At 38.4% G+C, this 22,174-nt stretch overlaps 2 protein-coding genes across 3 annotated transcripts in view; one reads left to right on the plus strand and one right to left on the minus strand.

The window, feature by feature from the left end:
• LOC122656343 (dynamin-related protein 5A) overlaps positions 1-13,580 on the minus strand; it is a 46,267-nt gene extending 32,687 nt beyond the window's left edge. Inside the window, exons 1-16 of one of the 2 annotated variants that reach the window (XM_043850823.1) lie at positions 13,317-13,578; positions 11,642-11,705; positions 11,421-11,525; positions 11,072-11,173; positions 10,138-10,188; positions 9,948-10,009; positions 8,644-8,734; positions 8,453-8,517; positions 7,478-7,672; positions 7,200-7,319; positions 6,932-7,002; positions 6,564-6,789; positions 5,723-5,773; positions 4,210-4,438; positions 3,632-3,771; positions 2,949-3,187 (exon numbers count right to left, since the gene is read on the minus strand). In XM_043850823.1, coding sequence (XP_043706758.1) covers positions 3,059-3,187; positions 3,632-3,771; positions 4,210-4,438; positions 5,723-5,773; positions 6,564-6,789; positions 6,932-7,002; positions 7,200-7,319; positions 7,478-7,672; positions 8,453-8,517; positions 8,644-8,734; positions 9,948-10,009; positions 10,138-10,188; positions 11,072-11,173; positions 11,421-11,525; positions 11,642-11,705; positions 13,317-13,445 — 1,830 coding nt within the window. In that variant the 5' untranslated portion in view covers positions 13,446-13,578 and the 3' untranslated portion in view covers positions 2,949-3,058. Of the gene's footprint in view, positions 1-2,948; positions 3,188-3,631; positions 3,772-4,209; positions 4,439-5,722; positions 5,774-6,563; positions 6,790-6,931; positions 7,003-7,199; positions 7,320-7,477; positions 7,673-8,452; positions 8,518-8,643; positions 8,735-9,947; positions 10,010-10,137; positions 10,189-11,071; positions 11,174-11,420; positions 11,526-11,641; positions 11,706-13,316 lie in introns of those variants that run through there. The other variant, XM_043850832.1, reaches the window with a different exon arrangement.
• A 3,415-nt stretch (positions 13,581-16,995) lies between these two features.
• LOC122656381 (wax ester synthase/diacylglycerol acyltransferase 11-like) lies at positions 16,996-21,825 on the plus strand. Its single transcript, XM_043850872.1, has 7 exons — positions 16,996-17,359; positions 17,449-18,027; positions 19,428-19,494; positions 19,601-19,710; positions 19,812-20,024; positions 20,795-20,932; positions 21,650-21,825. The coding sequence occupies exons 1-7, from the start codon at positions 17,087-17,089 to the stop codon at positions 21,797-21,799; spliced, it is 1,530 nt and encodes a 509-aa protein (XP_043706807.1). The 5' UTR covers positions 16,996-17,086; the 3' UTR covers positions 21,800-21,825.
• The last annotated feature ends 349 nt before the right edge of the window (positions 21,826-22,174 follow it).

The raw sequence follows: 22,174 nt of genomic DNA on the forward strand, positions 1-22,174 counted from the left end.
ATCATCTCCAAGGAATTCAATTTCTAGATAATTAATTCCAATTTTAACGGTAAGCAGCATTCATTGTCTTATCGACTTTGCCTCCAACAATGTGATTTTACATGAATTGTCAAGAGAGATAGAACCAACGTGTTAGGTACTTGATCGATACGTCAAAAGCTCCAGAACTAATATAACGAGTTAAATCAGACCCTTTAACCTATCCTATACTAGATTGGCCCAATGCAACGCTCATACACTACATCGGGCCCCATTAGGCTCATAACACAACAATTAGAATATCCAAATTATCTCTGATGCGGCTGCAATTAAGCTTTGTTCAAACTTGAGATTAAGGTAATGTCAGTATTGAGCTTGTAGACACTACCAAGAGGCTTTTCTCACTTGGCCGGACTTGTTATGTAGGGGTTGGGTGATCCACCGCTCTGTAGTGATGAGATTGATGAAGCTTCCTCGAACTCTTGGAGGTGTGCAAGAGCACTCTCCACTACTAGTGGATTTTCTTTGGTGCCGTTGAAAATAAAGGCATTCCTTGACTTCCAGAGATTCCAGCTTATGAAGGCCACAATAGATTCAATCCTACCATTTTTTCTTTTTTTTTTTGGTTGAGAATTAAGAATCAAACCTCATGGCAGTTGATGAACCATGCTTGACTCATACGGCCATACCATCAGAACACAATGAAATAGGAATCGGTCTCTCATAAAAGGACACAAGAAGCAAAAGAAGTGGCTACAAAGTGAATTTGAAGTTTCATGAAATCACAATAGTAATATTCACTATAATTGAATCTAGTGGATTTTTAATTTGATGTCATCTTGGAGCCTCAGTAATAATATCTTCTAAATAAATAAATAAAAACATAAGGCTAAAGGTTGTAAATCATTCAGGTTGAACAATTCAGAATTGCAATTTAATTTTGATTTGGATTTAAGTTGAGATTTTTCTTAGGGTAACATGGTCATCTAAGCAGATTTGACCCAAATCAGAAATGTTTTCACTAAACCTAACAGATGATTTGCCATTACTCTGCACCAATGCCCCTCCCCCTTCCCCTCCACCACCACCACCCCCCCCCCCCCCAACCCTAAAAAAAAAAAAAAAAAAGAAAGAAGAATCCTAAGCTACTCCTTCAAAGCATTGTAGTAAGAAGCAGCTCTAGAGGAGAGCTAAATCAGCATTCTAAAATTTTGGCTATCGCTTCCTCTGCTTCTTCAAAGCATCATTTAGAGAGCCTCACCTCTCCGGCTCCTCTCCACCCTCTAAATGGCACTAGAGATTCTACTTAAGGTTTCTTAACTAGGTTTCATCGAACTCTTACAACAACGAACGGCGGACGTAAACCATCTCCATTGAGGGTGTTTTTACAATAAGTGTAGGAGTTTGATGGCACAGAAATTCAATCATAAGGTCAAACGACAGTGATGTGGGGATTCTTCTTCTCCACCGGTGAAGGAAAACTTTGTCCAAGAAACAAATACATGTGCAATTAATGAATAGTTTGACCATTGCATGCAGCTCCAGCAAAGCTTTGATAGTGCAATGGATGACGAATAAGAATCATATAGGAGCAATTACATACTATCACTGCTGTGATGATAGAAATGTTGCTGGGGCACTTCTAGAACACCATCACACCCTATATCAGGGTTTGTCGTAATATGACTTGAATAAGTCAAAAAAGGCAGCCTCATACTCCTTATTTGAATAACACCACAACAGCTCCATCAATGTTGTTTGAAAAAAAAAGAGATGAGGTTGTTTGCTACTAATGCACAAGAAGAGAAAAATTGAGAAACAAAGTGTAGAAAGGATGATGCACGTCATGGTCGGCATCCACCTTGTGAGTGTAATTGGGTTCTGGGTTAAAGTGAGAGAGTATTCTTATATTCTCCAGTTGTTCAATAGTGAAATCATCTCGCCGTCTCACCCATGGATGTAGGCTAAAAACCGAACCATGTAAAACATAAATCCCTGTGCTTCTTGTGTGTGTTTGTGTTTTTTTGTCATTTTCTCATACCATTAAGACCCTCACTTAGTAGTCGATTTCTACGAAATCCTGGTCTTATTCACAATAGGGTTTTCTCCCAGAAATTGGAGAACTATTTTACCAGATATCACAGGGAGTTAAAGAAAAATTAATTATTCATTAGCAGAAAACTGGTGACTTTCTTGCAATGGCTCTCCTGTCCATTGAACACCAAATTAGAATTTTCTTGTGGATCCCACCAGCTTTTCTTTTCAGAATATCCCTTCTAATCTTTGGCCAACCAAACAACTTAGACATTGCCACTTGAAAAATAAAATATAATTATTTGTATCGGGTTACTTACCACTCGCCCAAAACCAAAAATATAGATATCCAATTTATCAGAATTACCATATCACCTTTGTACGACAGCACAAATGGTGCACCCTTGAGAACTCATCAACCTCGTTAACCCTTTTGAGCTGGTGTGTGCGCTTTGTCCAAAAAGATATATGATTGGCTTCCCATAATGGGGCTTTAGTCCTACACCGGGTGTGTTGGGTGTGTGTTTGTGTTCGTAAGGCATTCCGCAGCTCAGAAGGTCGGTTAACCTTTTTGAGCTGGCATTTGCACTTTGTTCAGGAAAAAAAAATAAAAAAACTCAACAACCTCAAATACTCAACTTAACTTAATTCATCCTTATCCCAACTAAATGGGATCGGTTAATGAATCACATACAAGTACAAAATCAGAAAGCAGTATAACAATTTTTTTTTCTTTTTTTTTTTGGGGGTGATTTATGTGAAGCAGTATAGTACAATTTATGTATTTCATATTGTACATCCAACATCTATTTTGTATATATAAGAAGTAAAACATGTATCGACTATCGAGGAACCCGACAATGGGTGAAAAGAATGACAAGCCTCCTATTAACCCTTCCAACTCAAGGATCTTTATCCTCTCAATTACATGTGAATAGTAAACACCCCCAACCCCCAAATCATGAATGAATGAATCACAATCCCAACCGTACAAATTAAAATGATAGGAAAATGATTAGCAAAATGCTAAAAAGAAAATGGATTTCTATTTGGCCCAAGCGACTGCATCAATCTCTGCTTGGGCACTTCTGTATAGCTCCAGCCTCTTTGCAAGGGCAGTCCGCCGCTCCATGATAGCTGGATCTTCATCCAACAATGAAGCCAGCTGCTTTAACTGCAAAACGAGAGGTTTAAAAGTCAACTTGATCTCATTCCTCTCAGCCGTCAACAGTAAACTACCAATTCAGTCTTTCCTAATAATGACTAACAAAATTTGCTTAGGAAGACACAAACATAATACAATCAACCGTCTTAGTAGTAAAGTAGCACAAATCACAGATTTGATGAATAACTGACTAAATTTGCTAAGCCAGACATGCTCTCCACAACTGTGAAGGGGACAGCATACATTTCAAATTCAATGTTTTGGAATGTTAAGGTAGATAGAACAGTTCCCTGAAAAGAAAAAAGTGGTGTATGCACAAGCACAACCAGCAGGAGGGGGGGTCTCGACAGGTGTATTGGATTAAAATTTTGGAATTTGAATAAACAATGAACCCATGATTTTTATTCCACCAGTGAACAGTAAGGAAATGGGAAAGAGGGGAACCATCCTCACCTCTTTTTTACCCAAATCAGTGAAGAAATGATCAAGCAGGGATCGTTTTGCCTCTCGCACTTGACAATACACAATGGATTTTGGAATGGAGTTCCGCAGGCTCCCACAGACCATGTTGACATAGGACAAGACAGTTGTTCCTGTTGGGATTCAAAGAAAATAAGAGAAACCAAAGATTAGCACTGACCTGAATAGAGCTGAAAGAAACTCAAAATGGTGTTCAGAGAATATCAAGCAACGGAAATGCTACATTTTAACAGTAATCTTGAGTCTAAAAATGTCTCAAGACTGCAACGCCTCTGGAAAAAAACTCAATGACTCAACCAACTAACTGGATTTTCATGCAAAGACTCGTAAAAAACATTCATACATTCAAAATTTTTATCAACAAAACCACTTCATGATGACCCCAAGTTAATTTAATTAAGTCCAGCATCCTTGATAGGAGGGGGGAAAGTTGGATCATGAACCAAGTCCTTCCTATCATGGCTGGGATCTCTATCTAGAAAGTAAATAAGCCACTGAACAAAGCTAGTTGAAATCTCCATTCTACTTCATTCCATATAGGGTCTGCATACCTATTCGCCTGAGGTATGAATCATTGTATCTATCAAAAATTGAATGTGTTGGGTTTCCTCCTTTTTCAACATCTTGAGGAAGCTTCCGGAAGAAATCAACTGTCAGGTAACTAGATTCCATGTCAACTAGTTTGAGAGTTGCTTTCTTGCTCTCTTCCTTCATTCTGTCTAATGATTCACATGCTGCATTTCCAACCTCCACTCTAAGAGTAGGATACTGCCTGAGCTCCTGTCATGGGGGAAAAGGAAATCCAATCAACAACTCAAGAATACGAGGATCAAGATGCCAACATACTCTACAAATCAATGGATAGAAAATTCTAGATGGATATGAAAAAACAGAGCGCTTTTAGCATATAACTGCCTAGTGCTAAAAGCTATTCAAGAAGTATCAAAGTTTCTTCAAGCGTTGCACTGTTGATTCTGAATCTCTGATATCCAGTAACCCCACAAAATCATGATCCAATCATATTAATCATCAGTTTAATAAAATTAAATCAAATATCCATGATCCACAAAATAATTTATAAACCACCTTTTATGAACAATGATAGAAGTGTTACTAGATGGAGGTGGAAAACAAAGTGAGATCCAACAGGATGACAAAAGGAGGAGTGGGAAAGAAACTACTGGAAGGCTGCCAGCACAAGGTCTCTTGAAACAACTGAACAAATAAATGCATCATGCCTGTTAAGCCTCCATTCAAAAAGCTCATCTGCCATAAGTTTGCCAAACTTGAACGGCATACACTAATGGGATACCAAATCACAGTCAAATGCACCACAATCAGAAAAAGAAATAATGACAAATAATCTTGTCTCTCCTACAAGTGTTAATAGACCACCAAAAGAATGCATAATGTGGGGATAGTTCTTCCCACCCCACATGCCAGGTCATTGGGGCAATCCAACCAGAGATCGGACCAATTCTGAGTGATCAGCTCAATTTTTGTAGTTCTACAATTCAATATGATCTATTCGTTCTGTTTAAGCAACCATGATATTGTTTGAGAGAAGGTAGAAAAGAAGAAAGCACTTCACAAAGGAATTCCCCAGCTGCAAAATTCTCCAGGATCTTGTTGAGCTCTCATGAATTTCTTTTTCCACTGAAGGAAAAGTAAGACTTCATGGTATACTACTTTGCTGAAAAAGAGAACCTTTAAACCAACAAGTTGTGGGAAAGAAATGATAAATCATTTGACATTGCATGAAGATGTTGCATAAATCAGCAATATCATAAGCAAAATACAAAATCAGCAAAGTTACAAAAAAAAAGTCACTCTTCCAAATTATCAGTATATACCTTACAAAAAGCAAGCAGGAACAAATCTCACAGGAGAACAAACATATCAAAACAACTGATTCTTAACTCAAGCAAGCACTTAATTCCATAAAAATGAGGTTCATTGATCAACTACTACTGCCAACAATATGTAAAAGAGACGATAATGAAACAAAAAAGAGAAAAAATTTTAGAAAACAATAAGAAGGAAGCAACATAGATGGGGCTATACCAATGTTTCACCAACAGCTTTGTGAACCAGCTCTTTCAGTATAGAGTGGACCTAGAATCATGAACACACCAAATTAGCAGCACATGATAGAACATGGGCAATTTATATGTACATGTATGCTGTATGCACACACCCATGCACGCATGCAAAGTTAGAAACAAAATCTCCTCCAATTTCTGGCTGCACTGCATCTCTGACAAGTCACCCTCCCAACCAAAATTCAAATGTTTTATTATAACTGGTAAACAGTAACCACCAGTGAGGCTCAGGAGCTCATGCAGCATATACATGTACTTGGGATGTGGTTGCGAGCCTTAGCACAACGGTTAAGTAGCGCAATTGCAACCTGTTGGTTGCAGATTCAAAACTTGGAAACAGTCTCTTCAGTAAACCAGGGGGTAAGACTGCGTACATTTGCCCCTCCCAGACCTGCAGTAGTGGGAGCCTCGTACACTGGGAAGCTCTTTTTTTTAGATGTCTAATAGAACACGATGACAAAAATGAAAAGGGAACACGAAGCAAAGAAAAAGAACAAGAGGAGTTAAGAATCTTGCAATGCCAATAATCTTCACAACCAATAGCAATGATTGCCTAAGTTTATGGAGTGTGGATAGCCACATACAGGAACAAGTCATCATGTGTTTTATTCAGACTAGGAATGATCCTGTACAAGTGTAGGGCAAAAGTAAATCACCAAATTGCAGAAAAGATAGTGTAGTATTACAGTGATAAAACACATGATGACTTAACAAGCATGCAATAGCATAATCTTCAGAGGGCCTAGAAATATTGGATTTTATTTTTAATTACTAACTAACAAACTTTAGATTTTAATGCATACCGCATCAACAGCTGCCTCTGCAGGACCTCTTATAGTGATTAAAGAGGATTCAATGAGGCGGCGGTATCCTTGTTCCGGAGCTATCAAGTGAGGCTGGTACCCATCCGCTTCAGTAATTAGTTTTCTTACATTCTCCATAGCAAGTTGCTTGTCGAATTGCAACCTTTTTAAAGCTGCAGGAAGTTGATTATCAAACACATTGTAGATTTTATCACCACCAGGACGGCTGTACACATGAACACAAATTAACACCAACAGGTCAATCACAATGGCTGTTAGCATACAGTAAACCCACAATGTCCTGCAGAACCAAGCAAGACACTGAGGGAGGTTAGAAATTATAGAAGAAGGTAAATTAGGATACATACATGCCATCTAGATGCTCTTTATATATTTGGTCAAAAACACGACAAATCTCCATGATCATGTATAATTTTCCCTGTACATATGAGAACCCACCTTAAACCTTGTCACCTCAAGAAGAGGTTAAGATCAAGAAGAAGATATCTCAAAATCCAAAGAAAAATGCTGTCAACTTTTAGGAAAGGTCCAAATGCTAATTAATGATTGTGGCAATGGTTATAGCATACGTATAGCCACCGGATTAGCACAATAAGACAAATAATAAAAGCTTACTCCTGCATCAGAAGCAATAGGCTTCCCAAGGCGGCTCAACTCCGTTTCTAGATCAACAATACTTCTACTAATAAGGGACTGGATGCCTGGTATACGAGACTTGATAACAGTTTCCAAATGCTGCAACAGCAACCATATATTTAATTATTTTTATTGAACCAGATAAATAATCAGCATGACTTGCTATGTTAGGTTACCAAAGAATCATAAATATACTTATATACATCAACATAATCCTCTCTCTTCAAAATGAATACCCAGTGATACATGCACTGTACCTTTGAAAGCATCTTTCCGAGATGCTCCGAACCCATCCTGTGAGCAAGATGCTTGTATTCTGGAGTATTTGCAAAATACTCACGCTCTCTACGCCGAGCAGCAATCATGTCAACACTCTTGTTAATGTCAGCTTGAGAACGATTAACAACACCAATCCAGGGAAACTGTAGTTTATATGACCTGCCTTCCAAAATCTAAGCAATGAAAAGAGTGTCAGTATGATCAAGGTCAAGCCAGAAAGCCAAAAAACAAAAAAAAAGAAAACTCTAATGTATATACATGTCTTCTGACTGTTTTCTTTAATGTAGTTACAGTATAACAATATCTCCATCTTTGAACTACAATATGTGTAACGTGCATCTAAAACCTGTGGCATTGGAAAAGGTAGAAAGTACCATAGTAAAACAGTAAGTGCAGAAACTTCATCCACTACAGCTCAAGGGGTAAAGTTGAAAAAGAAAATCTCTCCATATAATAAAAAAAAACTGTGACAGAATTTCCAACCACAACAACAAAAGGATCTTTCTTATTTACAGGAAGCAAAAAATGGAGAAAGGGGGGGGGGGGGAGCAGAGGATGGAATAACCCCAAAAGAAATTCAAGTGCCATAATTACGGTGTGACAATGTGTCAGCGCTCATTAAGGTGCGACAAATCAACAATTACAACTACAATACCATAATTACTTTAATCGCTGAAACTTGCACCCAAACCCCCATTAACACTTCAGAGTCAAAGTTGGCATTTAAAAGCATATACAAAATATCATAATGTTTTGACAAAGGGACCTTATCTCCACCTACTGTGACTATAATATGAGAATGAGATTAAAGAAAGTGTCACCCATATTTCATTATTTAGAATTATGGACACCGGTCAAGTAGCAAGGATAACAAGAAAGGAATAAAGGGGCAAGTTTTGCATTTGGTTTGAATTGATAATCCAACACCAAAATGACCAATATTTTTAACTTACATCAACTGCATCTGTACCCTTGTCCATAAGATCAATCTTTGTTAAAACACCAAATGTCCTCTCCCCTAGAAAGTTTAAACAAATAAAATCAGGAATTAGAACTAGTAACTTCTATAATAAAATTTATAAAATAAAAAGGTACTTATATGAAGAAAAAAAACCTTGAGAAATACAAAATTGTAAAGACTTACCTTTAGGGTCTACTTCACGGGAGATCTTAATAGCATCAGAAGTAGCAAGATCTTGATTGGCAGGTGAAATTGCCAAAATTATACAGTTGGGCTGCAAGGTGAAACAGAAAGTTGAAGCCTAACATGTACCTTTCTGTAATTTCATTTCATGCATGTACTTAATCAAAAGCTAAAAACTGAGAAGGGAATAGAATCTGAAAAAGGAATTTTTTGAAAAGAACTATGTCCAATGCACAGAGACATATATATATAAAGCCGAGTTTTAGGTTTTTTATCAGTTTGAGACCAACCATTTATTGGTTAAAAACGAACCAAACCGAATATTTTTTCAATGTTCAAAACCGAAAGTGAACCAATTACATACGGTTCAGTTTTTATTGGTCGTTTTGGTTTTCGATTTCCAGTTCAATTTTCACCCTTAACCAGAAGCTATTGTTTTTTTTAAGTACTAAATGGCCATTCTGACTAGAGGCTCTAAAAGAAAACATGATCATAAGAAAATTTATGACTAGCAGTTCACACTATACCACAGAACATGAGGACATTACTATGGGATATGGGACCCACAGATAGGTCTGGGTCATGTATCTCTTGCAAGGAAGACGGTGACACACCCTTGAGTACATACCCAATCAAGAGATTGCACTAGCCAATGGTCAGCCCAGTCAAGAAGTCAGAAGCCATATTTTTTATGACTATAAGATGGTGAGAAATAGTTTTTGCAAGGTAGCAAAACATAAGCTATAGGTCCGACAGCTAAGAAACAACTGGTTAGCCTAAACATCATCTTTGTGGTGAATTACTTGTGCCCCAGACCTATTCCACCAATCTGGCACCGCAGGACTTGTGCAATAACCTAAAGCAAATATGAATCAAAATATTCAACTTAAGAAATAATTAGTTGTTTAATCATACTGTACAGTAATTTAATCATATGTATCAGACTGGAAGGTTCTAAATTGTTGCTCTTAGATCACTTTAATTACACAAATGCCTCCAAAGAATTGGAAATTCAAAGTTTAATCATCTGGGGAAGTTAAAAAAATATTGCTTAATGTAATTATCATTCATTAAGCAAAAGTTGAATCAACACATCTTCAAATAACCAAGAAGTGAGCGTTTTTGTCCAAACACGAAACCAGAAATTGCCATGTAATTCATGATATGTATTAGTCAAATGCAAATGATAGTGCCTCCATAACGACAGCAGACTGGAAGTACTCAGAACTGGCACTATCCATAGCTAAGATATAATAGAATCTCCAAATTACCAATTAGATTTCAGGACTACCAATAGAAATTACCTTTTCAATATAGGAGCGAACCATGTTCTCGATGTCTTGCACAATACTGTCAGGCTGACCCTCTGTAATTCCCAATAAATTAGCCAGTGTCACATAAGAGAAGGATAATATGCATAGGGGAAGAAATATTTTAATCGGGGGACCAACTGTAACAGATAACTGAATAAGCGGCCTTAGGCAAGAAACCTACCGACAGCTACTTTTGTAAGTCCAGGAAGGTCAATCATCGTCAAGTTTACAACTGTCAAAGTTCAAAAGAATCATCAGAAACTAAGATATGAGAAGCAATTTTTTTTACAAGAAACTGCATATTAGAAATAAAGCCTCAACAACTATAAAATGTAGCAATTGCATATATTACAAATAAAGCCTTGACAATTCCGAAATGTGGATATAGAATCTTCAAAGTATCCTTTTGGCATCATTGTTGAATTCCTGAGCAAAGTAACCATCAACCACAGTTCCAGACTGAAGTAGGTCATGAAAAGCATCAATACCCACTAGTTTACAGCTGGCAATCTTGCAATGACAATGGTATAAGGTTTAGGCTGCCAGGGCATATGCCCGGGTTCAAGTCTCGAGGGTGGCCACTTTGTGCAAAAAAAATGCCAAAGGTTAGGACTTCGGACCGACTCCAAACTCATCCCTCCCAGGACCTCATGTAGGGGGACCAGCACTGGGTAACACAAACTCTTTAATCTTGCAGATGCAAACTCTCTCTCCACTTATAAACCTCAAAAGATTAGAGAAGGTACAGCAACAGATTAAGATTATCACTTGAATATGGGATAAAACTAAATTTCAAGAATAACCCAATTCAAAGCAGAGAAAAGAAAATCTCTGTGGATAACCCTTCACCTCAGAGGTGTAAAGAAATACCACAATGTTCTGTGAAGATACATATCAGTATTATAACAATAGTTGCTCCTAGGTTCTCTATCAGTGGAATACAGGGTCTTAAAAAAAATATATCAGAACACATTAAATGCAAAACATTATCATTCATGAAGAGAACAAACAGTCAGTCTGTACGACATAGCTAAAGATTCTTATCAGCTGCTTCGAAATTTTAAGTACATTGGAGTGACAACAATAATTAAATGAAGTTCACAGCCCCATCTCACCATTAGGAGAATAGATACTAAGATGAATTGGAACACTGGAAATTTGTTTTGACCGTCCTGTTTCTCTATCAGTCTCATCTGAGATCTCCTTCCTCACAGCAGCTACAAAAGTATAAATCAGAGCAGTACGTAAGATTAGACCACAAATTAGGGGTAATAAAAAAATCAAAGAAACCCTTGATGATGAAATATGACAAGCACATGAAATGAAACAAAAAATTACTTTAACAATGAATGATATTAGAGAAGGAAAAATTAGAGTAACATTGACAAAGTATCAAATACAGGCAACAATTTTGAAAGAAAAAGTGCAAATGGATCACACATTATGCTGCCACGAGATGTTTACCAAAATCAGTGAACCTCCTTCTTGGGAGGTGAAGAAACTCCGCATACTCTCTTCTTTCATCAATCTTATGAAGTTGTAACACAAGTGGACGCCGAGTAACAATACCTACATAAATTATTCTTGCATCATTCCTCCAATATTTTACGGAAATACCTAACAACAAAGAAGTTAAAGACTAAATTAAATAGATGAAAGAATGTTTTCAAACTGAAGTAAATTACCAGATCCACGAGGCAAGAAGTCCTTTCCCACAATGCTTTCCAACACAGAAGACTTCCCTGAACTCTGTAAAATATTACCACACAAAGCAAAAAAAAAATTATTTCAAGGGGTTTACACATTTCAGGAAAATTGTACTTGAGAACTTAAATAGAATCTCTTTTACAAGTGATCAACTAAGCATCACTAATAACTGTAGAATTAAATCATCAGTACTTACCCTTTTGACAATCTAATTTCCACTGGAAAGCCGGTTAACTTCAACTTTTAAGTCACTAATCTAAGTTAGGAAACACTGAAAGTCCAAAAATGGCTTAAGAAGGTCAAAATGTCCTTTGGAAGGAAAATGAACAGAAGAGAAATCATGTCTGCACGTACTTTTGCATGTTAAACAACCAAAAGTCCTCTCAATCTTCTCATATAACAACAGCACGCAATCTGTCAAAAACATTTCTATGTGCGGTGATGATATTTCACCTCTCAGACCATTTTTCCATTAGACAGCTTTATCAAACAAGGTTCTCAAATAAAAGATGTATTGTATGCCAATAATCAGATTGGGGTGGAGGGTGTGTGGTCAGAATTCCAAAGAGAGGTGAAAAAGTGGAAGAGTTGACCAGAAACCTGAGACTACTCATAAACCAGGGAAGAAATCAATATACATACAAATTCTATTAGGGACATATCCAATTGCCTAAAAAAATTTGACACTGACTTATATCCAATTTGGAAGGAGTAAAGCATTGATTTGCTTCAGTAGTAGCATTTACAGACGACAATCACTGAAAGACTGATGATTGCCGCTAAATTTTCAAAGTAAGGAATAAAATTTAGGAATGAACTGCTCCAAATAAAAAAAATCGCTTCAGTTCAAATACCCAATATAAAAACTAAGCCAAGAGAAACTAGACTTTTCCTCGATCAATCAAATAAAAATAGGTTTCACCAAATTTATATATATAAGCAAATTACAAGGAGCTAGTATAAAGGCCAGCATGCAGATGCAATCTGAACCTTCAAGGGAAAGTTTTCGTATTAGATCTAAATAGAAAAACTGTTTTTAAAACCAAACCATGGTAAATTCAAGATTGTATCAGAGTCAAAGAATAGGAAATATCCAAAAATTAAAAGTTAATATAGTAAAAAGAATGTGGTCAACAACAGATTCTACGTAGCATTGGAACTGCTATGTAGGATTTTGTTTACCGAAGCGTAAACCTCGGGCAATTTGGCAAAGTTTTACAATTTGTCCAGAAGACTCGCAAAACCTAAGAACCAGCCCAAATTTCAATGCGAACCGGAGTAACTAAGAATTTGAGCATCTCAAGGATCTGAGGGAGCAGTAAGCTTATACTCGAAAGAAATAGAAGAATATTAATTTATTTACAAAACAAAAAGAACAGAGCGTCGAAAGGATAGAAAGGCCTAAAATTGACAGCTTAAACGTTGCACTGAAATTGGCCCAAATCAAGAAAAGGTAGGAAAAGAATGCCCAAGGTACAAATGTGACGGAACCAACCAAACTATCCCCGAATAGAAACTATTGGATTAGGATCTATCTACTCATTTATTAATCCAAAGCAAGTGAAGGTCTAAGGAGAGGAAAATAAACAATCAACAGATCATCGTCCGAAAATTGAAAGGGAAAGAAGACTATAAGTGAGATCAGGAGCTCACCTGTCCACCGACGACAGCAATCGCAGGCAAAGAATCCCATAAGGTCGGCAATGCGCTCTCTTCTCCATGATCACCTAGAGCCGTACAAGCTCTTTGCAGCTTGTTCACCAAAGAGATCAAATTCTCCATGTTTTCGTCTCCTCCTCCTCCTCCTTTTCAGAGAAGAGTAGTAGCAGAGCCAATGGAGATAAACAAAGAACTGGACCAAGAACTGCAAGTCAGAGCTCGTCGGTGATAATGAATATAGACACCGGAGGGAGTGTCGCAAGAACTTCGCCTGGAAGACGCAGATCCGAAGTGGTTGGAGAGAGATCTCTGGGAAGTTGGCTTCGGAAATCGGAAAAGAGAGGAGAAGAGAGACGACAACAGTGACTGTGCGCCTCTGTGGAAAATGAAATTGGCCAACGAACTCCGTCGTTTGATTTTTTTATTTTTTGAATTCTGGAATTGAGCGACTTCCCAACAGCACAGATTCCCAAGTCCTTACGAAACCTCCACCTCTTTAGCTTTATTTATCCGCCACGTGTCTTATGGTGGGATGGTCGGATTTTTTTTTATTTTTTATTTTTGTTGGGAAACAGGAGGGGTATCCAACTTTAGACCGACTAAATCCCCCGGGCTCGTACATGACACTCGCGCCACGCACGAACCGGGAGCTTCTGGGCCCTAGCGGCGAAGATTTGATCACAAGACCTCGCTTCATGAGGCGGAGTCTCATGTCCCCTCCAAACCAGCTGCGCTAACCCCTTGGGGTTGAAAATTAGTCAGATATGAAGAAACGATTTTCAATGTAAGTGGGGTAGAACTTAAGTTATCGGATGATTTTCAATCATATGATCAGAATCGGGGAAATCGGCTAACCCCCCCTCCCCAAAAATGGTGGAAATCGGTTAAAAAACTAAGGGTGTGAATTTGGGACCAGAATTGGTAACCGTCTCGCTAAAACCTTGTATCGAACTGTCTCATTAATAAACAGGATGGTATTGGATCTGATTTTAATATCGAATAATAAATGGAACAAGATTTTTAGTGGAGTCAGTATATAAATATCAGTTAGGAATCGATATCATCTCATCCCGTTAATAATCAGGATCGGGATGTAGGTTTTGTCTAGTTAATTAATTACACAGAACAGTTCTGAGATTGACACCTTTGATATCGGTATTGATACAGATCTGTCCCAAATACCAGAACCATCCCGATTCACACCCTTAAAAATAAAAAAAAAATAAAAAAACAAACCAAGCTAGCTAACTCTTTTAAGTGTTGCCTAATTGATTGGGTTAAGTATCACATTTGGGGTACCAGAATACCTGATACCTTTAGACTAAAACCCATTAACAAGTCTCACTTTCTATGGTACGTTGCTCGTAGCGGTCTAAGCGGCGCAAACTGAGCCGTGCATGTAAAGACCGCCTTACCCCTGCCCAAAACGCCTTGCCTGAGCAAGGATAAGGCAGTCATTGTGCGCGCGGCCCAGTTTGCGCCGCGCAGGCCGCTACGGAGAGCTGCGCCATAAACGATCTGAATTGACATGATCGGATGACTACTCATGACCATTTAAGTTATAATTGAAAGTTTTTTTCAATCTTATAAGACAAAAAAATTAGGGGACAGTTTTCATACACGATTGTGTAAGTCGTGCATGTGAGAAGGTGAGAGTTTAAAGGCATTAAATAGGAGTGGGGTTTTATAACTTTTCTAACTCCTTGTGAGAGGGGACACAACCGTGCATGCTTGCACGGCCGTGTGTGAAATCTTTGGCCAAAAAATTATTTAAAGGATCGTGTGTTTTCAAGATTCAACTAGTTATAATGGTCAGACTTATGGGTGGAAAACATTCTCCTTGTTTAAATATTTAATAGTTATGCAGATAAATTAGCTAAAAAACACATGTTACAAAAATCCATCATACATGTTGAAATTTTGCGTTAACAAATCTTTTGCAATAGAACATATGGGTAAGTTGTAATAATCCATTAATTTATATAATAATTCCGGCACCCAAGATATTACATATTAATAATATTAAGGGAAAAAGATTGTTATGATGTCCTTGTACAGATTTTTTTATATCCTTCTCATATAAAAATACTAAGGTTCGCACCGACACACACTCTCTCCTATCTTGACCATGTGAGTCTCATGTAGACTCATATGAATGATTATATTATCCAACGGATTAATATTAATCACCATCTTCAACATTTTACTGAAATCTTCATAGGTTATGTGAGAACAAACATGGAGGGTATCCACTGAGGGAATCTTTACCCAAAAAAATAAACCCCCATGTGGGAATAGGAACACCATTATATAGAGAGAGTGACACTTGTGTTTTATGCATAACCTAAAAAAAAAAAAAAAAAAATTCTTCTTGTCTCCTACTATTTTAGTAAAGGGATGTAGTTCTCAGTCCGGGAGTGTGGTCTACGTCAGCACTCCCATGTGTCTATCTCTCTCCTCCTCAAAACAAAAGGGGCAAATATGTCTTTTCATATGGAGAGGAGAGAGATAGACTCATGGGAGTGCTGGCATAAGCCACACTGTCGGACAGAGAACTTTCTCCTTTTAATAAATAATACTTCTTGTCTTCTACTGTAAAAATACTTCTTATCATCCATAATCCACTTCATCAACAATCTTATTGACAAATTTGAAAGTGTTTTATTATATGGGAAGTTGTTTTCTGTGTGGGAGTGTCCCATGTGTCTATCTCTCTCCTCCTCAAAATAAGGGGGCAGAGATGTGCCGGCGTAGGCCACACTCCCGTACATAGTTCTTTGGATTGAGCTCCTCTCAAGGGACACTAGCACACCCAGGGGGTATCCAACCGTTGGGCTGTGCCACACATATCCCTAGCCATGCACCGAGATGTGTGCGGCACAACCCAACCCTTGGTTTTAATTAATATAGAAATGTCTAATAATAGATTAAAGACTTCCCACAATACGCCAAACCAACTCTTTCTTAAGGACACAGACTCCCTCCAAAATACTTCTCCATCCTCAACTTGTTGGTTACCTACCTTTGCATTACGATCCTATTTGTTTAAGGGGAACTTAGGTGGGGTGGGAAAATATTGATGTGACACTTCAAAATCTCACCTCAATCATATTGTTTGTTCATGGGACATCATTAATTGTTTTGTCTGTTAATGTGACACTTTAAAGTCCCACCAATTTGGTAGGATTTTAGTTAATGATCATGAGAAAAGTAATTTTACCTTAATGCTTACATCCTAACAAAACCCCCACCAACATATGGACCCTGATCCTCTATTGCTGGGCTACTCAACAGAACCCTACTGCCAAGACACAGCAAGGCGATAAATTATCACCTTACCCTTGCCCGAGCGCCTTGCCCAAGTGGGGGTAAGGTGGTAATTTACTACCTTACTGTATCTGGGCAGTAGGGTCCTGCTGGGCAGCTCGGCAGTAGAAGATCCAAATTGCCAACATATGGGTCCCCCATCTTCTCAACAATTCCACCCCACCTTCCCCGTCAAACAAACGGCGCATCTAAAAGAAAAAAAATGGGATAATAAATGAACTTCAAGACACTTCTCATCAGTCCATAAACGCCAAGCAATTTAGCATAATAGAGCATTGTTACGGTAACCTTATAATACTATAAAACGTAAGCGAAGCCAAGAAAAGAAAAAATGCATGTGTAGTCCCCGTTCTTTGCATTTCCTGAATTTAAGCAGCTTCTCGCAGACTCTTCAAATAGTCTGTATTTTGGGTTTTGGAGACTTCACATCAAACACAATGGTAGGACTGAAATCGAGGAGGGAAGACCTGAGAACCATTGTGACGAAGAACAGCACTACAAAGAAAATCACAGAAGAAGAAGTGGAAGACGAGAGGGTGGGAGAAGGAAATGAACAACCCTTGAGTCCTGCCTCACGTCTGTTTCATGAGCCTCACTTGAACTGTTACATCTTAGCTATCATGGGCTGCACCATTCGTGTCGACCCTAACGTCGTCTTAGCTGGACTAGAGACTACTCTGCTTAGGCACCCTCGTTTCTCTAGCATTCAGGTAACAACAAAAACAACAACAACAACAACGAAGCTAATTTTTCTCTTTTCAATTTTTATATTTTTTTCTTGAACTCTGGTTCAATTCAGGTCCTCAGCAACAGCAAAACCGGGGAAATGAGTTGGATCCGAGTGCAGGTGGACTTGGAGAAGCACGTTTTCGTGCCAGAACTTGACCCGGACATGGACTCAGCTGAGCAATTCGTCGAACAATACATCTCCGATTTGAGTAGGACCACCATCGACATGTCCAAACCTCTATGGGACCTACACATCCTCAATGTCAGAACTGCAGAAGCAGAATCTGTATCTATTTTCCGGATTCACCACTCTCTCGGCGATGGCGCGTCTCTCATGTCACTCCTCCTCGCTTGCACTCGCAGAACCGATGATTCCGAGGCGTTGCCGACGGTTCCTACCCAGAAAAAAAGGGTTGTCCAGACCAAAGCCGGCGTATTATCCCGGGTGTTCTTGGCGTTTTGGGCCTTCCTCCTTCTGGTTTGGAATACGGTGGTGGATGTCTTCATGTTCTTCGCCACATCGATGTTTTTGCAGGATACAGAAACGCCTCTGAAAGGTCCTCCCGGGGTTGAGTTCACCCCAAAGCGCTTCGTGCACCGAACTGTTAGTCTTGATGACATGAAGCTCATCAAGAATGCCTTAAACATGGTATATATATGATACGCACGCTGAAGAGAAAAGAAATGAAAACAGTCTAAGGTGGGAGAGTGATAAAACATAGGGGAAAAGTTTTCTGCCGGGAGTGTGGCTTACGCCAGCACCCCCATGAGTCTATCTCTCTCCTTTCTAATGTGAAAAGACACATTTGCCCCCTTATTTTAAGGAGGAGAGAGATAGACACATGGGAGTGCTGGCGTAGGCCACACTCCCGGACAGAAAACATTCTCCCTAAAACATAATAGGGAGAAACAATGCCACACGGTCACGTCGGACATGTCGCTTCTACTCCCTGACATAGGAGTGTGCAAAATGATCGTCACATCCCTACTCCCTGACATAGGGGCGTGCAAAATGACTCACATCTTTGGTCATTTCTGGGTTCCAAGGGGTGTAACAGTCATTTCATGCGTCCTATGTCAGGGTGCAGGGCAGCCTAAGGATGGTGTTCTATTTTCCAATATAATAATTTGATAAATTTGGTTTTATGGAGGCAGCCATGCCTCAAGAATAGATCTTATGCATTTGCACGATAATCACCTGTCTCATTTGTTTCTATAAATACCCCTCTTCACCTTGTACATGGCAATAATAGAGCAGGTGGCTGTATCTCACATGTACGTGCTGCTTGCAAGTCTTGGAACTGAACCCCATACCCCTATTGGCTTTACTAAGGAAGCATCACCTCGTTTCTTAAGAGAGAAAAATGTAATGAATCAAGTCTATCTAAATTTAGGTTGCTGCTAATTTATATTAGGGAGAGGGTGTTGGACATGCCATCAACTTTTGATAAGTTAGCGGCATGCATCAATCACATGGTTAAACACAGGAGGACAAAAGGATCTTTTTTGAAGGAAGAGGACAGAGGATGACACATGCTAACACCTGGCGGCGTGCCCAATCTTTTCCATTTATATTATTTGAAACGGTTAAAATTACTATTATTCCAAATATAATAAAATAAAGGTAAAGGTTGGGCACGCATGTGAGTCTGTTTCTCACCCACCCCTATGGAAATGATCCCCTCTGCCCTCCAAATCGTTATCCTCTCCTATTACAGCACGATGTTGTAACACATCGTACGGTGCTGCAAAGACCATGTGGCAAAACGGGCCCCACATGATGCACATGGCCTCTGCAACCGCTGCATGATGCGTTGTGCTGTAACAAGAGAGGATAAAAATTGTCTGCCCTCCCCATCCCACCTTGTCCATTTGACACAATTGCTAGCTCTAGGAAAGTTAACGGCGTACCCAACCCTCTCCCATAAAAATTTTACCTATCCATTACTCCCATATAGTACTAATACAAGTAGCATATATAACTTCATAACTTCTAACTAATTATAACTTCTTCGATCTCTTTAAGCTCATCATGAATAAATTTTGCAGACAATAAACGACGTCGCACTGGGAATCACACAAGCTGGTCTTTCTCGTTATCTTAACAGGAGATACTGTGAGTTTTCTTTTACTCCATAAATTTTTGTTTCACGTCTGCCTGTACTCTTACCAAAAAGGTACTGTATTTGCTGGCTAATAATGCACTCTCTCTCTCGCGGCAGGTGAGAAGAAGAGGGATGAGGGAGCAACGGAGAAGAGGAACAATCTTCCCAAAAAAATTCGCCTGAGAGCAGCTCTTCTTGTTAACATAAGACCTTCTCCAGGGATCCAGGTGAGTCTCGATCTTCTTCTTAATTAATTGGTAATTAATTCACTAATAAGATTTTCAGAATTGAAGCTCAAAACCATTAATTAATATCGCTGCTGCTTCAGGCTTTAGTTGACATGATGGAGAAAGATAAAAGTGATGCTAAGTGGGGTAATCGCCATGGCTATGTGCTTCTCCCCTTCAACATCGCCTTGAGAGATGACCCATTGGATTATGTCCGCCAAGCCAAAGCCACAATTGATCGCAAGAAGCATTCATATGAAGCTATCTACTCCTTCTCCAGTTCTGAGTTAATAGTCAAATTATTTGGTTTTAAGGTAAATTAATTAAGAAGAAGAGAAGTTTTATGTGGGGGGATTCGGAATGTACCGTCCACGTCCAGACACAAAGCGAGATGAAATGACTGGCCCACCTCCTATGAAAAGTGGAAATCCCACCCCATGATACTTGTGCGTAGGAGCCACATATGCTCCTTTCAAAGAATGCTCTCCCATTAGTTAAATTACATATTTGATTGATGGGATTGAGTTCCATGTCCGTTACATAGCTCCTCCTTGTGTCTATCTTTCCTCCCACAATAAGGACAATATATTAATTATTTCATCGGAGGGAGGAGAGAGGTAGACACAAAGAAACTAGCATACGTTAAGCTGCATCATTCTTTTCCCTTTGATTAAATATAAAAAATGGATCCTTCTAGGCATCATTATGCCTAATGAAGCATAAATTTACCGCTTGACATTCCATAGATTAGTCCATGTACGTGATAGAGGATCCCACATTTATTTCACTGGTCAAATTTTAACTAAAAATAATTCAAACTCTAATTACTCAAAAATATCATCAAAATTGAAAATGAGTATAAAATACTTAAAAAACACCATCTTTTATAATTTTAGCTATTTTCTCTATCTATTTTAGGCTGAGATTATATTAATGAGTGTTCTGACCCGTATCTCACATTCTCATCCACAAAGGCGTACCCATATATTATCATATGACAAATAGTGAAATATTATACTTGAAATCTTGATTTCCTTATATGTATTTGTTGGATTTCTTGGGTCATTCTTTCTATGGTTGACAGGCAGCAAGCGCTCTAGCTTTCAAAGTTCTGTCACACACTACGGTGTCATTCACAAACCTTGTCGGCCCAATTGAAGAGATCTGTTTTTTTGGCCACTCAATGGCTTTCCTTGCTCCTAGTGTTTATGGGCACCCACATGTAAGTAAATATTTTTTTTTTCTTTCTCTATAACCAAGTAGCCATGAATTTAGGAATCTGTCACATATTGGTTAATATGGTCAAAATTTTGTTTTTATTTTATTTATTGGAATTGGATTGATACAAACTGATGTGTCGATCCATATTAGTATCGATCACATCAATCCATATCAGTATCGATATCGATGGTAATTGATATTGTGAATTAAATCCATACAATTACAAATACTATTGTGGGGTTCAATATATATGTCAAAACCTTAAGTCATTAGGTAGAGAGAGCTCCTTTAAGCATATGAAGGTATAAGGACCTGAAGTAATTAACCGATGTGTGAGCATACCTTTATAACCCCCAACATCTTAACAAACACCTTTAATATATGGGAAAATGACACATTCCTGATACCTTATAGGCTTTTATATACATCCTTTCACATATTCTTTCCTCTTTCATCAGTAATACCAGTGGGACCCTTGTTGTACACTCAGACACCCATCGAAAGGAACGTTTCTCTCTCCAATGTTTCTGATACTAATATACAATGCTAGTATATTTCCCTGTCCCCTAATGTATATAGAAAAAGACAGTATTTATAATGGCAAGTATATATAGTGATATCCATGATCATCTGAACTTGATCAATTGTATTAGTCTCAAGCTAGTATTTGGTTGAAGGTAAAGGTAATACTTACTAATGTTTACTGGATTTTGTGTAGGCCTTAACAATTAATTACCAAAGCTATCTGAACAAGATGACCTTTGCTCTAGCATTTGACCCAGTTGTGGTTCCTGATCCTCAACAACTCTGCAGTGATATAGAAGACTCTCTCAAGCTCATCAAGGATACCATCATAGCAAAAGGGTGAGAGAATACAGGTTCAAAGATTTAGTATCTTTATAAAAGAGTTGGGTATTGGAGATGGAAAATAAAGGGAAATAATTGTGCACCAGCAGATTTTGGAGATTTTGTATTAATTGGTTTAATAAACCCACTTGGTTTCATGGTGCATTACTGGTAAAACTTTGGTTTTAAGTCCTAACCCTAACTAACTTGTTTGTATTTAATAATAAATAAAAAATTAAGGGCATTGGCATGTTAGTTATTAGGATAAGCAAATTAACATGAGTGTTGGGATCAAATAAAATTCGAAAGAGGGTGAACAAATCCTTATAAGCCTTCATATTGGGTTATTCATATCCTATGTGAGATACTTACTTTCACGTGGAATCGCAATGGTCAC

This window comes from Telopea speciosissima, chromosome 1 (genome assembly GCF_018873765.1).
Source record: "Telopea speciosissima isolate NSW1024214 ecotype Mountain lineage chromosome 1, Tspe_v1, whole genome shotgun sequence".
Taxonomy (NCBI): domain Eukaryota; kingdom Viridiplantae; phylum Streptophyta; class Magnoliopsida; order Proteales; family Proteaceae; genus Telopea; species Telopea speciosissima.